We start from the raw sequence: 24,644 nt of genomic DNA on the forward strand, positions 1-24,644 counted from the left end.
TGCCAAATTAATAGCTCGACATATGCAATATATACTATATGAATATTTTTAAAATAAATTTAAAATTGAGAATGGAAATGGGGAATGTGTCAAAGAGACAACAACCCGCCCAAATAAAAAACAACAGCAGAGGGTCACCAACAGGTCTTCAATGTAGCGAGAAATTCCCGCACCCGGAGGCGTCCTTCAGCTGGCCCCTAAACCAATATATACTAGTCCAGTGATAATGAACGCCATACTAATTTCCAAATTGTACACAAGAAACTAAAATTAAAATAATTAGCATGTATATTTAACAATCTACAATGGTTTCATTTTCATGTTTTTTTTTCTTTATTTCGAATTGAAACTATTGTTTGTTTTCAAACACAATTGAATTTCAATTCTATATAACTATTTTAAGTTCAAAGATCAAGCTCTCCTGGTCGTGAATTATCTATTTGCAAACAAAGACTACTATGGAAATATGAGGAAACTGATTCCAACACACTTTCTCTCTCTATATATCTGCACCACTTGACCCGGAATCTCTGGGACCTTTACTTGCTACTTACGTCATACAACATTAGAAGCCTAAACATTAGAAATCCAACACTAAAAGATATAGCATATAAAGCACTAGTTCGACCGATCGTGGAATATGCCCGTAAAACTTGGGATCCCTATTTAATGGAGGATATACATTCATCATATTGAGATGGTTCAGCGAAGGGCATGCTAGACATGTCGAAAACTGGTACCACAACACCTCATCTGTCACAGACATGCTAGACAAATTAGAATGGGCATCATAAGAACGAAGCAAAAAAATCAAGATTAGCACTATTATACAAAATTGTAAATGGACTAGTCCAAGTAGATGTCTCTGATAGACTAATTAAACCAACAAGACTTAGTCGAAACATGAATAGCGGTTCCTTCCAAATACCATCGTGCAGCACAGTTGCTCGGAGGGAATCATTCTATCCAAGGACTATAAGAGACTGGAATGCCCTATCCACTAATACTGTCATGGCTAAGAGTCTTGAATCATTCTATCCAAGGACTATACAAGACTGGAATGTCCTTCCCACTAATACTGTCATGGCTAAGAGTCTTGAATCATTCTATTCAAGGACTATACGAGACTGGAATGCCCTTCCCACTAATACTGTCATGGCTAAGAGTCTTGAATCATTCTATCCAAGGACTTTACGAGACAGGAATGCCCCATCCACTAATACTGTCATGGCTAAGAGTCTTGAATCATTCTATCCAAGGACTATACGAGACTGGAATGCCCTTCCCACTTATACTGTCATGGCTAAGAGTCTTGAATCATTCTATCCAAGGACTAAACGAGACAGGAATGTCCCATCCACTTATACTGTCATGGCTAAGAGTCTTGATTCATTCTATGCAAGGACCATACGAGACTGGAATGCCCTATCCATGGCCACTAAGGCTGTCATGGCTAAGAGTCTTGAATCATTATATCCAAGGACTTTTAAGAGACAGGAATGCCCTATCCACTAAAACTGTCATGACTAAGAGTCTTCAATCATTCAAGACTCAATTAAATGATTAATCTATATCAGTTTGTTCTTACTATAGCACATTATTTTCCTTGTACAACACTGTTTGTCTGTTTTTGTGATGTTTTTAATTTCTATAAATTCCTTTTAAATTAGCGTAGGCGCAAAGTTACACCATAGTTTGAACAAACGTGGCAGAATAATACAAAATGATGGCGGCCACCAAAAAACAGAAGAAGAAGCAGCATTAACTTAAAGTTTCCTTTGTGGCGTCAGATATTTTCCTTTATTACGTCAAAAAACGTTCGGGAACCTTTGGGATGCCTAGTAATGGCAGACACATAGCGATAAGGTGTATGGATTTATACTGAAACATTTCAAATAAAATAAGATACCTTTATTAACTATGGGAATAAAAAATAAATACTTATCATACATTGAAACAAATATATGTCAACTATCACAATTTCAAATTAAAACATAATCACATTGTTTTGCATTGACTCAGCATTATAGTTTTGGTTTGGCGCGGTTTTTATTCTGGGTCATCCTCTTCATCTATATCTTGTAACCTAGAAGAATAAAAAGTCATAATTGTATTAATAGCCAATATTAAAGAATATACAAAGGACTTCAACATTGTTGTTATGGTCTATTAGTAGTTAGAAAAGTACATGCATGTCTTGAAATATAATAAAATTGATCACCTTTGTAGTAAACTGCTTGAATAATTAGATCATATCAATGACTAATAATGAGCAGAATAATATAAGAAGATGTGGTATGAGTGCCAATAAGAAAACTCTCCATCTAAGTCACTATTCGTAAAAGAAAACAATCATAGGCCGAATTGCGGTCTTCAACACGGAGCATTGGCTCACACTAAACAACAAACTATAAAGGTCCCCAAAAACGATATCCAAGTTACTACTAGTATATATATTACAAAGAAAATTGAGTAAATTGAGGTTATACCTAAGAAAAAAATCAACCCTGCTAATATAGCTATAACCGAATATAAATATACTTCCAAAGTAAGCTCTCGTTTGAGAACTGTGTAAAGTAGGTTACATTCAAACAAGCTACCCTTTGGCAATAAATGTATAGAATGAAGATGTTTTATTAATAAAATTATGTTCCCTCTATTCAAATTGCTACCCAAGCATCTTAAAAATACTTCATTATATTGAAATGAAAATTCAATGACTTTCTATCAAAGAATCTTGATCATAAAAAAAATGTTTCCTTATTAATAATTCATTTAAAGCAGAAAGATCATTTTGTCTATTTGACTTGGAGGTTTCACAATTGTATGACATTATTTTTGATCTTTCAATTTTAATATGACTATATACTATATCTATTTTCTTGTTAAATTATATACTTTTCTGATGCACAAATCAGTCTTAATTTATGTATAATTGCACTTCAATTATTCCATTATTCCTATGCATATTTATTATAATGATTTGGCCTTGTATGTATGTTTCTTTTTTTATCTACTAGTAAATCACATCCGAAATGAATGACAGACGGACATATATACAAAACTTAATGAATAATTGAAATAAAGATGTTTGCGTTATATCGCAAAGGTTTGCGTTATAACGCAAAGGTTTGCGTTATAACGCAAAGGTTTGCGTTATAACGCAAACATAAGAAGAAAAATAAAAAAAAAAATGTGTGGCGCTAATACACTTCCGTAAGTTTGACTTACTGTGGGTTCACTTATTTTGTTGGTGCCAATATTCGTGGATTAAGGTGGTACCTAACACTACAGGGAGATAACTCTGTAAAATCAGCTTAACGTTTTAATTACGTTGTGTTGTTAAGGGAATATTAAGCTTCTCAATGATCAAAATAAGTGTTTGTCAAACTGTTATATAACCAGTGTAATTTTTCTGATAAAACGGTTGGTTCAATTTTTTTAGAATTTTTATATTTTTGTCAAAGGGTTAAAGTAAATACTTTATCAAAATTTCAAGAAAACTAAACGCGCCAAATTAATTTTAGTTAAAGTGTTGGGTACCACCTTAAGAAAAACTTACATGTTCGTGGATATTTAGTTTCGTGGATTTGCCGAAGTTTGCATTCAAGCCTGTTGGAAATTTGTCCATCATTGGACATTTAATTTCGTGATTTACCTTTACCCACGAAATCCTCGACATTTGGTATCCAACGAATAATAATGAATTCACAGTACACCAATTTTGATCATTTTACAACGTGATCAAAACGTTAAGCTGATTTTACATAGTTATCTCCCTGTAGTGTTAGGTACCACCTTCAGATTTTTGTTTGTTCGATATAAGTTATTCTGAATTTGTTTTGTAAGTGACTCAACTTACTCAGACTGACTATAATACCACAGTCCTTTCTCCATTGGCTCAGGGCCGCATGAATTGTACTTACTCAGTCTCACTATCATACCCACAGTCCTTTCTCCATTGGTCCAGGGCTGCATGGATTATACTTACTTAGTCTGACTATCATACCAACAGTCCTTTCTCCATTGGTCAAGGGCTGCATGAATTGTACTTACTCAGTCTGCCTATCATACCCACAGTCCTTTCTCTATTGGTCCAGGGCTGCATAAATTGTACTTACTCAGTTTGACTATCATAACCACAGTCCTTTCTCCATTGGTCCAGGGCTGCATGAATTGTACTTACTGCGTCTGACTATCATACCCACAGTCCTTTCTCCGTTGGTCCAGGGCTGCATGAATTGTACTTACTCAGTCTGACTATCATACCCACAGTCCTTTCTCAATTGGTTCAGGGCTGCATGAATTGTACTTACTTAGTCTGACTATCATACCCACAGTCCTTTCTCCATTGGTCCAGGGCTGCATGAATTGTACTTACTCAGTTTGACTATCATAACCACAGTCCTTTCTCCATTGGTCCAGGGCTGCATGAATTGTACTTACTCAGTTTGACTATCATAACCACAGTCCTTTCTCCATTGATCCAGGGCTGCATGAATTGTACTCACTCAGTTTGACTATCATAGCCACAGTCCTTTCTCCATTGGTCCAGGGCTGCATGAATTGTACTTACTCAGTCTGACTATCATACCCACAGTCCTTTCTCAATTGGTTCAGGGCTGCATGAATTGTACTTACTGCGTCTGACTATCATACCCACAGTCCTTTCTCCATTGGTCCAGGGCTGCATGAATTGTACTTACTTAGTTTGACAACATAGCCACAGTCCTTTCTCCATTGGTCCAGGGCTGCATGAATTGTACTTACCCAGTCTGACTATCATACCCACAGTCCTTTCTCCATTGGTTCAGGGCTGCATGAATTGTACTTACTGCGTCTGACTATCATACCCACAGTCCTTTCTCCATTGGTCCAGGGCTGCATGAATTGTGTCTTGTACGTACTTCTCTATAAAAGCTGAAATGTTAATAAGGTATGATAGGTAAAGAAAACTGTCAAAGGAGTAGGCCCAGTAAGACCCCTTTTTGTGCTCAAAACATAGCAGTTTTACAAAATTGTTTAAATGTAAACTTTTACCTATTTATTGGAAAATATAATGCTTCTGCTTATACATGAGTATGGGCTGTTTTTTCTACAATACAATGAACATGTATCGGAAACTAGCATCATTAAGTCATGCTAAATTACTGAAATCTTCACACAATTTGAGCATTTGAGTGAATTATTTGAGTGACATTTTCTGTCTTAAATGGAAGTGGCGGCATTTGTTTTCATTCTTAATATTTAAATGTAAGTTGTATTAGACGATAATACGTAACATATATAAAGGTTGAGACTGAACACGGATGCGGTCACTTTCATTTTTTGACAAAATACATATGAAACGTGATATATTATGGCATATTTGATAAGATTTTTCATATTTAAGCTTGAGCGTCTTTGAATTACTAAATGCGTTCAAATCTTTCACATAAACTAATCGAATCGACTGAAGTAGACATTTACATGTTGAAAAAGTGTTCAAATTCTTTCATCAGATGAACCTGAAGTTTGAGGCCAAAATCGGACCTACTTTTTTTACCGAACGTGGCTACGTATCCACACATCTCGCCAACTCAAATGAATGATAAGCTTTATCAGTACGGGTACTGCTGACCACAATTTCATCACCAAGACAACCCATATGGCATAAAATATAAAAGATTGAGTAAATCGTTTAAACTGGAAACTAATTATAAAAACCCTGAGATCTAACGATCTAAAGCAATTTCAGACGAAGTATATGTCATTCGTGTTTAGTCCGGAATAATTGTATGCCTCCTAGTGTATGAATGTCTCGCTGTGTTGAAGACCCTTTTGGAGGCCTTGGACTGTTTTCTGGTCTTTGGTCTGGTTATTAAATCTTTGACACATGCCCCGTTTCCATTCTCGATTTTACCCGATGGTCAATTTTATAATGGCCGTAAAGATGTGGTAAAAACATTTAATCGATTTCTTGACGAGTCACACAGATTAATGAAATTCTACATGCTTTATAAGGTTTGTGTAGACGAAACGCGCGTCTGACGTATCAATATATAAGCCTGGTACCTTTGATAATTATATACATATTTTACAATAGTCATTTTGGGAGTCTTTTGTTATGCGTTTACTTTTCTACATTGGCTGGAGGTATAGGGGAGGGTTGGGATCTCATAAACATATTTAACCCCGCCGCATTTTTGCGCCTGTCCCAAGTCAGGAGCCTCTGCCCTTTGTTAGTCTTGTATTATTTTTAACTTTAGTTTCTTGTGTACAATTTGAAGTTTAGTATGGCATTCATTATCACTGAACTAGTATATATGTAGGACTCAAATCTATGGCGGGTTCCAAATCTATGGCAAATATGACGTTACAAACGGCAAACAACTCAAATCTATGGCAGATTTTTGTTTACTCCAAATCTAGGGCTGGCCTTGCGGTCATAAAACTTTCGAGCACGACTTTTGTACTCAGACTCAAGAATCAACCAATCAAAATACTGGATTTTGTGTTTCGAGCACTTATTTTGTACTCGGAGTACTGAGTAAAGTTTTATACATATAACGTCACAATTGAATATCGCCATATTACATCTTTACCGCCGCTAAATATGGCGAAAATCCATAGATTTGAACACCATTCAAGATGAAGATATTAGTTTTCCCTGACAACAATTTGCGGGTGGTTTAAAGGAAGATGTGACCTATTATCCCGAAGATGGACAAAATGTGCTGTACTGGCCGAATCCCGCGATGAACTATGGCGCCGCTATTTTCAGTACCGCATATTTTAGAAAAAGGATTTTTTGGGCCCTTTATAGCGTAGCTCCGTGTTGAAGGCCGTACCTTGACCTATACTGATTTACTTTTATAAATTGTAACTTGGATTGAGAGTGGTCTTATTGGCACTCATACCACAACTTCCCATATCTACATGTAGTTACATCTAGTACTAGTTTACTGTCTACGGCTGGCAAAGTTAATTAAATTATATATAAAATTACCGTATACAAATTTGATTAAAAACGGCATCAAATAAAAAAAAAGATGTATTGACGATATCGCTGAAATAAATATTTGAAAATTCAAACTGTTTCTTTTGTACAGAGCACCTCATTTTAATCTTTAAGTGTGTATTAAGGCATATGAATTTATCATTTATGATTTTTTTTTGGTTGACCATTGTGGAATGTATATTTCACAAATGTTTATAGACATGCTCCCGTTGTCGTATTTTTCCACTTGCTTAAAACAAGTCATTAGTCGAAAATGTACTGCACTGTTTTCCATTTGCACAAAACTTGCCATAGATTTGGAAACAACATAAATCCGCCATAGATTAGGAAATTACAAAACTTGCCATAGATTTGGGATGGCATGACGTCACATTTACCATATATTAGGAATCTGCCATAGATTTGGTACCCACCATAGATCTGAGTCCTACATGTTTAGGGGCAAGCTGAAGGACACCTCCGGGTGCGGGGAATTTCTCGCTGCATTGAAGACCTGTTGGTGACCTTCTGGTGTTGTCTATTCTATGGTCGGGTTATTGTCTCTTTGACACATTCCCCATTTCCATTCTCAATTGTATTTACCGCTTGCTGTTCGGTGTGAGCCAAGGCTTCGTGTTGAAGGTAGTTCTATCCCCTGTAATGGTTTACTTTTTACACATTGTGACATAGGTTGAGAGTTTTCCCATTGGCATTCATACCACATTTCCTTATTTCTATTAACTAATTATATTTGCTTTGCCTTGAATCTATCCCAAATTGTTATGCAATATAAGTATATTTGTAAAAACGATTTTAACTACACAACGTCATGTATATAATCCACAGTTTACCTGTCTGTAACTAAAGGAAGCTACCATTGTGAATTCCGGCATTTATTGGTATATTATTTCTTCAATAAAAAATAATATATAACTATGTCTTCTTGATATTTCTACTAAGTTTGTTAAAAAACCCACAGAAAGAGGATTTTAACCTAAACATTGTATTATTTTTATCTATATTGAAGCAATTTTGTCCATGATTGGTTGTTTGTAGACTAATATCAGTGTATTTTTGGCGATTTAATTTTAATCATGGAGTCTGTTTTTCTCCGGCTAAATGCAAGATTTTATTGTTCACTTTGAACGTTTCGAAAGCAATAAAACTGTCAATTAGTTGATAATTGTAAGGCTTTTGTCTATTTTCTTCAAAGTTTAAAATGAAAAAGCAATAAACGCTTAAACTCACTTAACTGATTGACAGTTTGTAGAAGAATCATTTTTAGGAAGATGATTGAGTAAGAACAGTTTTAACGTTTGGGTCTATTATCTTGAAAACAAAAACTAAACCGTAAAACAGCAGCACTGATTGTTTAGCCAAGATATCATCTGTATGACCCCAACTTTAACTAAAGTGTGTTTACTAGAACTATTGCCTTAAGGTTAGGATCACTTCACAAGTTTACAAATTATAATTTACCATGGATTTAACGTAAATGAATAGTACACCCATAGCATTAAACTAGTGGTCCTAGTTTTAATTGAGTGGACTTGAAGAATGTACACAATGTATTTAAAAATAAATAACGGATAAAAGAAAGCAAATTTTAGATCGGAAAATCAGTGCAAACTAATATCATTTTGCTTATGAATTGTTATTATACCTTCAACTGTTAAAACCTCTCCTTCCTCGTATTCCGATTCAGAGGATGATTTATCTGAAAACCGTTCATCTAGTAAGGCTGTGGTTGAAGAGTTTTCTTCTGACGCTTTTTCTTCACTGGCTTTCAGTCGATCGTCGTATGTGATCCCATGATCACTATTGTCGTCTGAGCATGTTTCGTCTAATGACTCTTGATGTACAAATAGAGGCTCTACCTTGTTTACTTTTGCTGCAAATGTCTGAAAACAAAACAATATACAAACATAAAAAGAAATAACTGGCAGAATTGCTTAAAAAAAATCTATTTTGAAAGCAAAAACGAGATAGGAATTGGGAATGCAAGAAATGCAATTCAGTACCGAAACTGCATGCGCAATGAGAATAACAATAAAAACACAAAAATGACAGGCCCTGTCTTTAAAAATACATATTATATATTGAGGATGTTTTGAAGGTCCACGGGAAAATAGGACTAGTTTAATGAGTTTAATATCCTCTAGTTATAAAGATTATTTGTGCGTTTATTGATTTATTTTTTTATTAACATAAAGTCTAGCACTATAAATGTTAACTATTCATTAGCACTGCTGATGTAACGCATAGCTTTGCAGATACATTTAATTATTAAGCATTGATGGTGTTAAGTTTTGAGAAGCTTGATATACTAATATAATAATGAGCGAAGAAGAAGTGTAGTCTTCAGTTGCACTACAGACATAGTCTAGTAATATGGAGAAAACATCCAGTACTCAAGATCAACGCTAATGATATAAGGTCCAGCGCTAGAGATGTATAGATTTTTCATTGTCTAAGGTTATACAGTTGCATATACTTGCATAAAACCACTTTATTTGATCTTTGGTGGATAGTTGTATCATGAACACTCACACCACATCTCCTTTATTTCATATGTACAAATGTACGTATCAAGCACTGGACCTACTTTTATAGCATTGGAGTTTACCACTAAAGATCATTACTCTAATTCTGCATCATACCGAGGAAGTTATATGAGACTACCTATATAACACCCTTGATTTTACTGACGGAGCTTCATATATCAATCACCCATTCTGACAAACATTTAAATGTTGACGAATTATTTTCTTCATTTGCTACTTACAACACGACTCCTCTCTCGTCGAACTTTTGGTTTCCTTTGGTTGATCGGATTCCATTGTCTTTTTCGTCTACAGCAAAAATATTGTCGCAGCTGACAGTAAAAAATCAGTTTAAGTATAATGAGCAGAGATGAAAACCATAGATATACATGTGTACATGTACTTAGGGTACAGGACAATATTGCAAAAAGTCCGTTATTTTTTCTACAAGTTTAATTTTAATTATTTTTCTGTGTTTCAATTTGCAACTTTATATGTATGTGTAGGTATATGTACAATTGTTGAAAAATCTTTCTAGAATATATATCCAAACCTTTCAAAATTTGCATATATTCAAATTTCGTGGAATTGAATAACTTTTCTGTTTTGACTAAGCGAGTGAACCCAATATAGTATATATTTATGCGAGCTCAACGCAAATTTACTAGGATGTAACTGGCTTAGTCTAAAATATAGTTTTGTGTGTAAATTATGATATTCATACATGTATGCATCAAATGTACATTTGGAACAGTTAGAAACGTTGCCATATTTTTTTTTGTAAATTGACCATAAGCAGCCAGTCTTGCCATAATCAACACCATCACCTCTAGTCTAGATCATGTTAAACCCATTTGAAATAACCCATCATATAACTATTCCTGTTACAGTTAGATTGTTTTTGAAATAGAGTTAAGATAAACCACAAAAAACAAACAACACAAAGAGATAAAAAAATCATCTATCCGCAGATATATATATGTTATGATAACTGGAAATATTGTCAGATATTAACAAATGATAAAAGGTATAACCGGGAATTTTAACATTTACCAGTTTTATCGAATTAGTTATGAATTGTTTATTAATACTTCTACAAATTAAGATAATCAAAGTTTAAGAAAACAGACGAAAGCTAGTCCCAATAAAGGCAGTAAAATTAATTGATCAAAAGCTACTTACGAATATACAAATATTGTCCGGAAGCGGCTGTGTTCTGACCTCCATCTTGAGGACTTAATAATAAATGTAGACACAAGCAGAATTTAATGAATGAAATATTCGTTGCTGAGCTTATTTCTATGCACAAAATATGCCGAGGCCTTTGTGTAGAGGGATACAGAAATTAACATTCTTTTATAACGTTAATTGCAAAATAAAAAAAACAGTAAATTATCTATCTCATGTATTTATATCAATCTTTTCTAAATTTATATTAATTGATTGAATGTAATTACGGATTTGTTGCCATACTTATTTCATAATTTCAGAAAATTAGTTTTATAAGTTCGATCCTGCTTTTAGCACCTCTGTCATGTTGTAAAATCCTCCGACTAACCGTTTTATTGCCAATCACTATTTTTAAACATTTTAATAAACGTTTTATGTATGGCTTTAAATTTATAAGTTTGAATTGAAAAGTTATGGGTGAAATGTCGAACTTGACAATGTAATTATTCATTTGTATCTGATCACGAGGGTCTTCACCACGAATATTTCATTTCTAAATCTTTCTTTTGTCAAAATAGTTATAAAACGGATAGAAAACTGTATTTTACAGAAATATTTTCTATCATATAAAATATTCACATATCAACTTAATTTCTTTGTACTAACATTTAATATTTATATTCTATTTATTTGAATGAATGCGAATAACTGAACACAAGTTAAATCCGTTAAAACCTCTATTCCAAATAATTAAGTTAAAAAGAACTTAAAATCGTTTTTATAAATCTTCAAGACATACTATGATAATAATTTCGAGATCATAATTTTGTAATTTTTAAAAAAAAAATTATAAGTCTTAGCGTAGACAGTAAATGCGGAAAAAAGTCACACCGAGTTCACAAATGAAAACTTTTTATTGACAGTAAAAGTGTCATTAAAAGTAGGATGGCGGTATCATAGACATAAAAAGATGATATTGTGTATGTAAATCCAACGATTGATAAATTAAGTTGTGTTATAAAAACACATTGGATCCAGGGAAATAAGTGACCTTGCAAATATTCCAAGGTTACTTGTATTCAAGTAGTGACATTATTTAATATCAGACAGTTTGTGATAAGCAATAAATCATTACCTGTTATTCAATATAATATCTGATTTTGTTTTTTTTTTTATTTCATTTACTAGTATTGAAACCCATAGAAACTGTAGTAACAGTGGTTTGATTACATCAATTTGTCACTCATGCCAAATGTGTTAATTGACTAGGATTACTATATATATAGTTTTTTTTGCACTATAATTGAATGATCTAGAAGAATTTTTAGGCCAAAATTTGAGCCATGGTTTAGAATATCTAGATTCAGAATGTATACATAGCATAGGTATTTATTTGAAAATGTTTATATTACTATATGCAGATGATACAGTTATCTTTGCAGATACTGCTGAAGATTTACAAAATTCTTTAAATATCTTTGAACAATATTGTAATACTTGGAAACTTACTGTCAATGTCTCAAAGACAAAAATTGTAATTTTTTCTAAACGTAACTGTAACAAGAAATTCAAATTTAATCTATGTAATGATGAAATTGAGATCCAAGATACATATACATATCTTGGCTTGTTATTCAATTATAATGGTAATTTTTGTAAAGCCAGAAACAAATTAGTTGATCAAGTTCAAAAAGCTTTATACAGTCTGTACCAAAGAATTAATAATATTAGTATCCCTTTAGATTTACAGATAAAACTATTTGATTCTTTGGTAGCTCCAATTTTGACTTATTCCTCCGAAATCTGGGGATATGAAAATAAGATGAATATTGAGAAGATACATTTACAGTTCTGTAAAAAAAATCTTGGGATGAGGTCATCGACCGCAAATTTCATGGTCTACGGTGAACTTGGCCGATTTCCTATCGAAATTAGTATCGTATCAAGATGAAAATGATTTGTTTCTGGTATAAGCTTGTAACAAATGTTGATAAACTGTCTGGAAAACTCTACAAGCTTATGTTTAATTTATGTGAAAATGGAAATAATTCTTTTAAGTGGATTAATTATGTAAAATCTATATTTGATGAAACTGGTAACAGTGAAATTTGGCGGGTACAAGGAAACGTTAATTTGAATTTTTTAAAATTTAACGTTAAACAAATACTCCATGACCAGTTCATACAAAAATGGTTTTCGGATATCGATAACTCATCAAGGGGGAAGTTTTATTCAAAATTTAAGACTGAGTTTTGTATGGAACCGTATCTAGTTAGACTTGTAAAATTTAGTAGACTTTATATTTGCAAACTTCGTACTTGTAATATCAAATTTCCGATCGAAACGGGGAGATGGAATAGAATTCCAGAAATTGAAAGAAAATGTAAGATTTCTAAAACTGGTCTTGGAGATGAGTATCATTACATAGCACTTTGTAACAATGCTGATGTCATTAAAATAAGAAATGCATATATTCCTAATTACTACAGAATCAACCCAAATATCAATAAACTTTATGGAATGCTGAAATATTGCAATTTACATGTATTAACTAACCTTTCTATTTTCATACAAAAGGTTGAAAAATTACTGCTTTCTCTGTAAATCAGCACATATGAATATATTTATATATGTTACACTTGTTGTTACTATCCATTATTGTTTGATTGTGTTCATGTGATCACGTGGTTATTTAAACTTACAGATTGCACGGACTTTTTGTGGTATGGTCAATAGATTTAGTATACATTTAGCTTTGTAAAAATGTTTCATTGTATGTATTCTACTCATTTCACTTCTATGTTATTTGTAAATGTATGTATATTTGTCGCTCCTGTTACGCAGGAAATCTGCGTCTGAGTGTATTTTGAATAAACAGTTAAACAGTTAACTTGTCCGGTCGAATGTCGATGGTTCTCTACGGACTCTCCGGACACTCCGGCTTTCTTTGACCATCAAATATGAAATAACAAAAACAAACACACCATCCTCATTATGGCATTGGTCACAATTATGTGAATGTCTATGAAAAATGGTATCGGTGGGTTGGAAAATTAGACATTCTTAACCGTAAAAATCAACCTACAGACTTAAGATGATGATGGAAGTTTTTTACCACTGGAGATGTGCCACCTTTATACTTGCATAGTTACATATAAGTTTGAGTTAAACAAACATTGTTAAATTACACATTACACCGAATTTTAAAGAAATTAATTCCATTTCTTTCTTCAAAAAAACACATACAAACTCAAATTACCACACTCGAACTACATCTAGCATAAATCAGCCTTATGCATGGATTATGTTATAGTTTTTTTTTTTATTTGTACTGATGAGCAATATTTGCTCAAAATAATAAATAATTGAATTGAATTGTTTAATTAATATACCTATACACACTACCGACATTATTTGATATCTAAAATGAACAAGAATGCATGTTTATTTGTAAAATGATATATATTTGACCTTGAACAATTGAAAACATGGGGCAATATTTCAAATAAACAATATCTTTTAAAATAATAATTCCCAAAGCACAAACACGTATGTTATATTACTATCGATACACAATTTTATACATTGCAGCAAATTTTCCGTTCCGATTGCTGACCAGTAGAACGGAGTTTTCTTTGTCAATATAAATAGTCTGAGGACGCTCTAGTCCAACACTTTTCCCGAGAAGTATCCGAATCTTATTTCTATCAGGGGAGATAACTACAATACAATGAGTATCACTGCACGCGACGAATATATTGCCGTATTTGTCTGTTGTTACGCTCTGGGGCCCTCGCATGTACTCATTTTGGTACGTCCACATCAACGTACCCGTTAGAGAAACGCAAAATAAAATATGCTTTTTGGTGTCTGTGTAATAAATGCTATCTGTACCGATATGGAAGTTTTCTAGCCTCGACTTGATAGTTGTACTCTTAATCCTGTTTCCAAAGTAATCTAATTCAAGTAACTCGTTGCCTTTCATGCCAACAAAAATAGCATAGTCGTCACTACAAAGTCCCCACCCTGACTTTTGTAATGGAATCGTGTCTATAATATCCCCGCTCATACAGTTGATTAGTTTCACCTCGTTTTGGTCGGGATATGTGACGGCGATGGTGGTGCCATCTAATTGAGTTACGTCCCATGGATCGCCAGTTATTTTTATTTCTTTTAGATATTTCCCTAAAGCGTTGAATAAAAAAAGATGGCCGTTTTTGTAGGACGACTCGGCCACTATTATTTTTTTGTCTATTAACCTAATAATACTAGAAATTATACCAAGTTGTCCAACAGGAATTGATATTTTCCTATGAAAAAGCAGTGATATTTTCCTTACATCTATTTCGTGTCGATGTTTTTCAGGGATTTGAGTAAGTGACGTTTTACCGCTTTTTAACGTAATTTCTCTTGACGATCTTGGCGTTGTTAGAGATCTAGATCGAACCACTGGATGTAAATCAGATTTATTCGCAGTCACTACGTTTATTTTACCGAATGATGTTATTTTACCCATGATCAGTTTGACACTGGGGGACGTTTCAAATGAAATATCAACGTCTATCGTCGTATCACTGGTCTGCAAGTACTGCAAGTAACTTCTGCTCGATTCTAGTTGGGATTCTGTATGTCTAATGCCATTAAATGCTTGTATATCAGTAGCATGTAGTTTAATGCCTTTCAGATCTCTTTGTAGTGAAACCAAATTATCGCGCCTCTCGTTTACTTCTCGAAGAACTATATCAATCTTTGAGTGCTCGCGAGATTTAACTCCGTGTAATTCGTTTGATATTTCTTCCTCCAGTTTGTCTAAATGTTCGTTAAAATGTGTCCTTAACGTCAATATTTCACTTTTTATTCGTGCTTCTTCCTCTGTGATTCTATTCAAATTGTTAGACCTACTTCTGGCTAATTTATCAAAGTCTCCAACCACACATTCGATGTCTCTATCCAGTTCCTGAAAGGCAGACGACAACTTGACTGACGCAGCCACACTTTCCAATGGCGTCACATCGTTACATTTATGATGGTCAGTAAGGATACACTGCATACAACATGATACCTTGTGAGATGGACAGTATAATTCTAATTTTCGCTTGTGCTCGGTACAGTCGGGATTGATCGTGTGAATGAAAGATGGAAGTTTTTCATACTGATTGGCGTCTATTGTGGTATGACCACGTGACATTTTCATCCGTTTGTGGTGGTCGACACAATCGTCACAAAGTCCTTCTTCGCATTCTAAGCACCATCTAGTTGATTTTGACTTTTTACGACTAATTGAACATGGACCACAGAACAGTTCTATGTTTTCAGTTGCCATTTGATGGGGAAATTTATCTTATTCCGAAATCTGTTAAATAAAATGAGAATATCAATATTAACAGTCAAACCAATAAATAAAGATATACAAATGTATCTCAACGATATAGTCCCTCTCCGTGTAATTTCCTTAATCATATAACACATAAATGATAAATAATCGGATTCTTTTAATTACGTTTTTAAAATTTTGCAGTGAATTATAAAATGTAACCTCTGACATGATTTCAATTCTAAATTTTTGTTTTATTAATTAAAAAGTCGTTCATTACGTCCAAGGATAAAACATTATGGGTATTTGATTAATCATGGTCAGATATTCTGTCCATAATTCCAATAAAATCATTTGAATAGTTTGGTCAAGTGTCAACTTTAGATGGTTATATTTGCGAAAATTAATAAAGAAAACAGAACGTTTGTGTCCCAAATGATATTGAAAACTGGCATTTCAATTAAAAAAAAAATATAATGCAAATAACTTCTTTTGCATGATGTCAGACTTTTAAAAAGAAAAAAATATGTCTAATAACAATGTCAAAAACAACCTACCTTGATTTGAACAGGAGACACACATAATTGATCCTGTAATTATTTATTTAAAACTAAATGTCTTTTGTTATCTGCGTGATTTTAACGACACTTGTTAAAAAGACGTAATTAAATCGTTAATGTTTTGTCTTTTAATTTGATATATTGCAATAGATTCGTTCCGTTGAAAAGAACAAGTCATATGACTGACCGTTAATGAAAGTTTTTGTGTACACTATTAGAAAGGTAATAAAGTTAAACTTTTCAACAGAACAATTGCAGCGAACTATCGCGAGCTAAACAGCTTATATTAACGTATAGTAAAGTGTTTTCTTGTTTCAACATATAAATGTTTTACATGTACTATTATATAAATCATCGTTGGGATATAAAGGGATACAAATTCTTTCTTTTGAAGATATTTTTACCTTCCGCTACTGCTGCTAAGCTATGTCCGCTTATCCCACCACCTTTTGTTCATGTAGAACCCCCCTTATTAGTTCCAAAAGTAAATGCCAACAGTGAATACAATAAAAAAAGAATTTCATAAAACACAGTAGAGACAAAAGCAAATAATAGAAACTGAATGCAAATGCAAGTTTATAAAGCAGTGAAAGAGAAATAAAAACATTAACAGCGCCAATTTAACTGAACAACACTAAATGCGCTTTTGTGTCATTATTGAAGCATTGGATTAAATAAAAATTATAGAATCAAAATGTGTGTTTTTTTTACCTTTTTTCATCTATTAAGTCTTAAAAGTTTGATGCCATTGTGTGCAAATTAACCAATTAACATCCAATATGTCTATTAAATTGAAATGTTTTCGTCACATCAGAATTGATTTTTCTACATTTGTGTTCTACAACAAAGTTTTCTGTCATAGTAAAATTTTATTCATGCAATTTTAGTTTTCAACATGTTTTATTTCTGCGGTACAATTGTAATAAAACGTACCCTTATCAAATAAACTGTATTCGTTTAAACTTTTATCGTTATTATACTAGAAACATATCAGGCATTATATTTGTTCTATTTCCGAATAAAGATTTTGGAAAAGGATCATATCCAAACAATCTAAAGTCATCTTGATATACACTCTGCAACTTGTACATTAAAGGAAGAGGAATACTGTTATACGCTTGTATAAAAAGTTTTCGTTTTTGTCCTGAAAGATTGTCCGTTTTAGATTTTTCGTGTTTAGTTGAAACAATAGTTAGTAATTTTGATAACAGTATGTTTTGCGATTCTTTCTTATTTAAGGGGAGAGATTGATTCTCAGAAATTATTCCTCTAGACTGTAGTTTCTTCCAAATTCTTTGCAAACCTGTATACGGACTCATGCATTTTTTAGACTCGTGGCGAAAAGCAACAAAAGCATGTATCGTATCATAAATGGCATCCTTTTTATACTCATCTCTGAAATTTTGTGTAATGTAAGGGCTTGAGTTTATTTGAAATTTATCAAAGATATTGACTGTATCATTTAGAAAAGTTTCCATTTTACCAATATAATGGTAATGGACTTTGCATGGTCTACAGATTGAATGGATTGGTATGAAATGGTCGTCTAGTTTCTCTATTGGAGTTTGAATGATGTACTCTACAAGATCTCTGAAAGTAACAGCACTACCACACGAAGGTTTTTTACCAACTGTTTTCATAATTACGACACCAAGAGTTTTCCAAAAATACGGATTAGGTGAATATAATTTATCGATATATGCTGACAAAATACGGGAATACGGATTTCTGGTGAACATGAAATTTCTGGTCTCTGTTAACATGTTATAAGTCCAATTCAAAGTATTCTTTGCACACGAAACACTATATTTGTTCTTTTCATCCTGCGGTTTTATACGAAATAGGGATGATTTAATGTTTCTTTGCAAATAGGCGAGAAGGCGTCTCCAAAATGTTGATCCTCCTTTGTAAACTCTACAATAAGCAAGTTTCTTCCTGGGTAATGGCATTATACTGTTCTTAAAAACGTTATCCATTTTAGTTTCATTGACACTCTCTGCATTGCACAGATCTTTAGGGAAATTGTAACCATCTTTCCAAGACCCATTTGTTATAACTGTCTATAAAAAAATGATTAGTCTTTGAGATTATGTTATCGATCATTTGTCTGTTAGTCTTTTCTTTTTTAAGCCGTGGTGTTGTCAGTTTATTTTCGACTTGTGAGTTTGAATGTTTCTTCTAGTATCTATCGCCACTCTTTTATTGATTATAGTATTATCATCAAATTTATGGTCAATTGTGTATTATTATCTTTCCTTTATGATTATGCTCTTTTTTGTATTTCCTTTTGTTTTTCTTTGCTGACTGTTGTACCCCTATTGACATTTTTAGCTATTATGTCTGTTTGTTTCGTTCACAAATTGTTGTCAATATATTGGAATTCATTGTCACATAAGTGAGAGCCTTTGCATGCTATAAAACTAGGTTCGATTCATTATTTTCTGTACAAAGAAGTGCCTGTACCAATTCAGGTATATGTAAATTGTTTTCCATGCGTTTGATGTGTTTGAGCTTTTGATTTTGCCATTTGAACTTTTCATTTCCAATTTTTAGTTGGGTATTTTTGTTATTTTAATTTTTTAATTATCAGTAACAAATTGAGAATAGAAATGGGGAATGTGTCAAAGAGACAACAACTCGACCACAGAATAGGCAACAGCAGAATGTCACCAGAATGATTTGGAATGGATTGATTCTATTCTACAGTATAGTGAAATATATTATGCTTATAAAGAATATTTAGACAGCAGTTAGATTGTATAATTACCAAAGATAGCATTCTATGACAACTGTAACACTACTACTGCAAAGATGCATTATATTTGTATTAAGATACAATTAGTAAATTGTTGTTTGCAAAGGCTATTTAGCATATTGTTTGAAATTCTTGCATATCAGTACCAGATATAATGCAATGGAGGCATCTGACTAACTGAGTGGGAGTGTTTTACTTGTCAATATATTTATTGCATTCCGCTCCATTAGTGTTCGTTCAAATTTACTATGTAAAGTTAATGCTTCTAACCTCTGATGTATGTCGTTCATAATTCAAAACGAGAAAGGTGTCGTTTGTAGTGAATGTGTGATCATCGGGATACGACGTTAAATACTCATTCACATTTTGTTTATCTAAAAAATAATTGAAAAATATATGTAATAAGTCAAGTTAGGAAACTAAATATTGTGACAAGAAGTAAATCACTGAAAATTTGATTTAAAAAAAAAATTCGTGGACATATTTTTCCTTTCCTTTTGTATTTTTTTTTCTACTTTTCTTTATGTATTGGTTTTTGTTATCAAAATTTAGTTTTCATTTTCGATTGATTTTTTTTTCAACCGGACAGCAAATATCATAATAGCGTCGATCTATTTATTCTGGTCAGATGATTATGTTCAATTAAAAGTTGACATTTTCTGCAACGACAATGACGCAACGAAAACGAATACGGGAAGACATTGTATTTACTTTTTTTGAAACATGCTCGATCAAATATTTCGCGGCAGTAAAAACATATAAGTAAAGAAAAAATATATATCCTATGTTGGCTTTTCTATGTTTATTTATGACAATGGGCCCTCTGTTGGTAGAATAACGCTCCGATGCATCTAATCTACCCAACTGTTAGTATTATTTATATATAAATTTTTCTATTAAATGTAACTTATTACTTCTATCTTTGAAATAGAGATACATACTGTCTGATAATTGAAAATTAGTAATGATTTCCCATATAAAGATCTCGGCATTAACAAACCACGTAAACATTATCAACAATGAAGAAAGCATTTTATAATGATTTGGGTATAACACAATGTTTACCGTTTTTGCACCTGCATGTTTGATAGTTGTACCTATGTTGGTATGTTTCACTCAAACATCGTTGTCAACATAAATGAACCTTATGCGACTGTCATACAAGCGAGGAGTTAGATAGCTATAAAATCAGGTTAGATCCACAATTTTTAACTTAAGGAAATGTCTGTACCAAGTCTTGAATATGGCAGTTATTTTCTTTTCGTTGAATGTTTTTGAGCTTTTGATTTTGCCATTTGATAAAGACTCTCCGTTTGAATTTTTATTGGAGTTCGATATTTTAATTGATTTTTACTTTTTAAAACCCGAAGACCATTTTGTGATTGGGTTGTATCAGTAATACTTAAACCAAAAGTTTCGAAATTTAGATATAAATCAGAACATGAGGAACCTTTAACCAATAGGCACTGAAATAGCAAAAGTTATATGAGATTTACTTGACCAAGGGATTTGAATGGTTGAATCAGCTAAGAAATAAATATACCCTACAACTTAATAAAAGCTAGCAAGGAATTCATGTGTAATACAAAGTAATGACGTTTTCATTTTCTATTGGTATAAATAGCATTCAATTCTTTTCTTTGATATAAAACATTTTAATCAAATAAAAATTACCTCGAAACAATAGTAGTGTATTCAACGAGGTTAAAATACCACACCAAACTAAAAGTAATACAAACAAACGGGAAAAGTTTCGAGCCATCAATCCATTTACAATCATTATGAAATCTGAAATGCAAAAACAAAGCATAAGGCACCAAATCACAATGAAGACATTTAATTAGTGAGATGAGATATTTTAATCGACACATCCAATACATGTGCAAGCAAGTTATCAATTTAAATAAAACAAAACACGTCAAAACTGTTTTTTATATTATTTTAGTCAAACAAACTAGTCAAATGCATACATATTGAAAAATTATTATTTACTGTTAACACACTAGAGTGATCAATTGGCATTTGTATGCATTTTATGCTAACATAATTTGACTTCTGTATGTAAATTTGCAAAATAGTAAAATGTTTTATAAAAAATCAAAACAAATACCGAACTCATAGGAAAATTCTACAATTAACGGTTGTAATTAGTTGTGCTGGTTAACATGGAACGCCAAATGCATGAACTGCTTACCATGATAAGGCAACCATCACTATGCTTTACGTCTATCAGATATCCTTTATTACGAACGATCGAAGTCAGTAGAGATTACTGACCTATATATATACATATTTATATATATAAATTAGTTTTTAAAATAATCGTGATGTGTAATTTTAATTACTATGACCCAAATACAAAGAAAAAGTTATACGTTAATTGTCTGTCCATTACCGTGACTAATTGTAATCAACGCTGTTTGTTTGAAATAATACAAGTCAACCTAATTATTACTACATATGAATATAATTGTAACAGTTGCATATACAGTTCAGTAGTCGTTTTGTCATGGGACTAATATGCGCTATGTATGTTGTAGGTGATCCATATTCCCGATAGTATACATTGATTGATGCGTAAAGGAAAGTATTCGAACATGCTTAAATAATTTATGAAGTTTTTCTTTCCTTGATTCTGATTCTATCTTTTAGTGTGCCGTCACTGAGTAATTGAAATCCATATTGTTTGTTTGAAATTAATAAACATAGTTAGAATGGTTATCAAGTCAATTAGCTTTTAGAGATATCATGAAGAAACACATGCATATTTAAATTGTGAATGATAATATTATATGAAAGAAGTTATCCTGATATTTCCATCTCTCAGTTATCATTTACATATAGACATGATGTTGTGACTTTTCAAATTATGTTGATTTGAAAAAAAAGATAGACGAAAGAAAGAAGTAGTCTTTTTTATATGGCATCTTTATAACTGAGTTGATGTAATTTGTAGCTGGTTCACATTCCCGATAGTTTAATTTGTTTGGTGTCTATAAAAGAAAACTTTATTTTAACATGCTTATATAATTCATGAAGTTTTCATTGATTTCTGAATTCTGTAAAAACACATCAGTAATGCATATCATAATAATTAAATTTTAAAATGATTTTAATGACTTGTCAATTAAATTATCAATTAACGCGGATGTCATATTTTGTACAAATCTTTTAATATAAGTAAAACTTGTGTTTATCCTATGGATCATTAACAATAAGGCACACAGTCATTTATAGAATGAGTCTTAAGGAAAACAAATGTCAAATTAATCCTGATGCTAAGCATTACCAATGGCGATTAAAAATTTATGCTGGTAAATGATTTAGTAGCATTTCGCTCTACCTATGTGCCTATGGCATTAAAATAATATTTCTTGATATGTTTGTAGCCTTGTTTTTATACATAAAAAGCATTCAACCCATCTCGTTTCTATCCATATAGTTATAAAATTAAAAAAGGAATTACTTTGGTTTTCACGGACAATAAAGTGACATCAAAGAAATTAAATCCTCTAAAAGAAGACAATGATCATGTGATGCAGCGAAAAATGTCTAAACTTCTTACCATTGCAGGCGATCCATTAATAGAAGGTCCGATAATTTCTTTCTTTAATAACATCTCTAAACTGAGACAGTCAAGAGAAAGATTGAAGTCAAGAAAGAGAACTGACATTTAAATACATTTTTTCGTTAAATAATCGTGATTTGTAACTTCAATTGCATAACCCAAATAAGAACTCGTTTGAAATTAACTAAGAGAACGACTGAAGTCAATAAAGAGAACTGACCTATAAAACATATTAGTTTTTTTTAGATAATCGTGATTTGTATTTTAATTTCATAACCTAAATACAAAGAAGAGTGCACAACATTCATTATCAGTCTTTCAGCGTGACTGATTGAAATCTTTAATATTTGTTTAACGCACACATATTGAACCCAATAACTGCATAGGGATTTAATTGTAATGATTTTGTATATTGTATATATCATGTACATGTAGTAGTTTTCTGACATGTGATCATTATCAATGCAACACACATAAGCAATGAGCTTTTGAGGTGATCCACATTCCCGGTAAAATAATATGTTTGTTGTTTAAAGAAAAATGTACATGCCCAAATAATTCATGAAGAGTTTCCTTGGTGCTTGAATTCTGTGAAAAGAAAACCCCATCATTTAGTTAATTATAATATAAAAAGAAGACCAAAATGACACAGAAATTATAAATCAACGTACGCCCTTCAACAATGAGCAAATTCCACATCACATGGTCAGCTATAAAAGAATGTAAATGTGAAAATGTAAAACAATTCAAACGAGAAAACTAACGGCATAGTTTATGTACAAAAACATGAACAAAAAACAGAAATTTAACACATTAACATACGACAACCACCACATTACAGACTCTTGACTTGGGACAGGCACATTCATAGAGAATGTGGTGGGGTTAAACATAAGTATGTCTTAATAATTAAACTAATACAAACGTATACAGAAAAATCTTTATTTGTCTATGAAATTACACACCTTTTTTTTTCAAACCTTTATATAGAATTAAAACATAGACCAGTGGTTTTGGAAAAGACATCAGAATTATCTTTTTTTTAGGAAGTTTCGAATATCTAAAAACACCTTCGGAAAACAAAATGTAAAAATCAATTTTCTAAACAAAGTAAAATCACAAATATACTGAACTCAGGAGAAAATTCAAAATAGAAAGTCCCTTATCAAAAGGCAAAATCAATGATCAAACGAATGGACAACGACTGTCATATTCCTGACTTGGTACAGGCATTTTCAAATGTAGAAAAATGGTGGATTGAATTTGGTTTTATAGCGCTAAACCTCTTAGCCGACCAGTGGCGGTAAGAAAATTATGTAGGTAAATCGACTTTGTAGACAAAACTTGTGCACCAATCTTTTGTCTCCAAAAAACAAAATCATAAAAATACTGAACTCCGAGGAAAAATCAAGAACGAAAGTCCTTAATCAAATGGCAAAATAAAAAGCGCAAACTCTTCAAACGAATGGTTAACAACTGTCATACTCCAGCACAGGCATTTTCGTATGTAAAACATAGTGGTTTAAACCTAGTTTTATAGCTAGTTGAACCTCTCACTTATATAACAGTCGCATACCATTACATTATATTGCCAACTATATGTGAACAAAACGAACATTCATGTAAGTAATACAGGACATCTGGATTTGTTATTGTGTGATATGACAAATGAAAGAATAATCAACAAGCACATCACGAAATCAACAATAATAGATCACACTTTTTGAACATTTTATTAGATTTTTATCGCACACT

The 24,644-nt window shown here is 32.3% G+C and overlaps 1 protein-coding gene and 1 long non-coding RNA gene across 2 annotated transcripts; both read right to left on the reverse strand.

Annotated features, from left to right (window-relative positions):
• Positions 1-1,914: 1,914 nt before the first annotated feature.
• On the reverse strand, positions 1,915-10,846 carry LOC143056821 (uncharacterized). Its single transcript, XM_076229984.1, has 5 exons — positions 10,705-10,846; positions 9,765-9,854; positions 8,643-8,880; positions 4,836-4,920; positions 1,915-2,086 (listed from the first exon to the last, which is right to left on the reverse strand). Exons 1-5 carry the CDS (start codon positions 10,747-10,749, stop codon positions 2,050-2,052), a joined length of 495 nt encoding a protein of 164 aa, XP_076086099.1. The 5' UTR covers positions 10,750-10,846; the 3' UTR covers positions 1,915-2,049.
• Positions 10,847-18,193: 7,347 nt separating this feature from the next.
• On the reverse strand, positions 18,194-23,000 carry LOC143057554 (uncharacterized). The gene is made up of 4 exons (XR_012972734.1): positions 22,887-23,000; positions 20,996-21,109; positions 19,592-19,695; positions 18,194-18,626 (listed from the first exon to the last, which is right to left on the reverse strand). It is a non-coding gene; the product is annotated as an uncharacterized LOC143057554 (long non-coding RNA).
• Between the last annotated feature and the right edge of the window lie 1,644 nt (positions 23,001-24,644).

This window comes from Mytilus galloprovincialis, chromosome 13 (assembly GCF_965363235.1).
Source record: "Mytilus galloprovincialis chromosome 13, xbMytGall1.hap1.1, whole genome shotgun sequence".
NCBI lineage: Eukaryota > Metazoa > Mollusca > Bivalvia > Mytilida > Mytilidae > Mytilus > Mytilus galloprovincialis.

Coding starts and splice junctions, on each gene's coding strand:
- LOC143056821 (XM_076229984.1), bottom strand. CDS start 10,749: ATGGAGGTCAGAACACAGCCGCTTCCGGACAATATTTGTATATTC. Junction 8,881..9,764: donor GACGAGAGAGGAGTCGTGTT/GTAAGTAGCAAA, acceptor TTTTGTTTTCAG/ACATTTGCAGCAAAAGTAAA. Junction 2,087..4,835: donor GGGTATGATAGTCAGACGCA/GTAAGTACAATT, acceptor TTATTCTTCTAG/GTTACAAGATATAGATGAAG.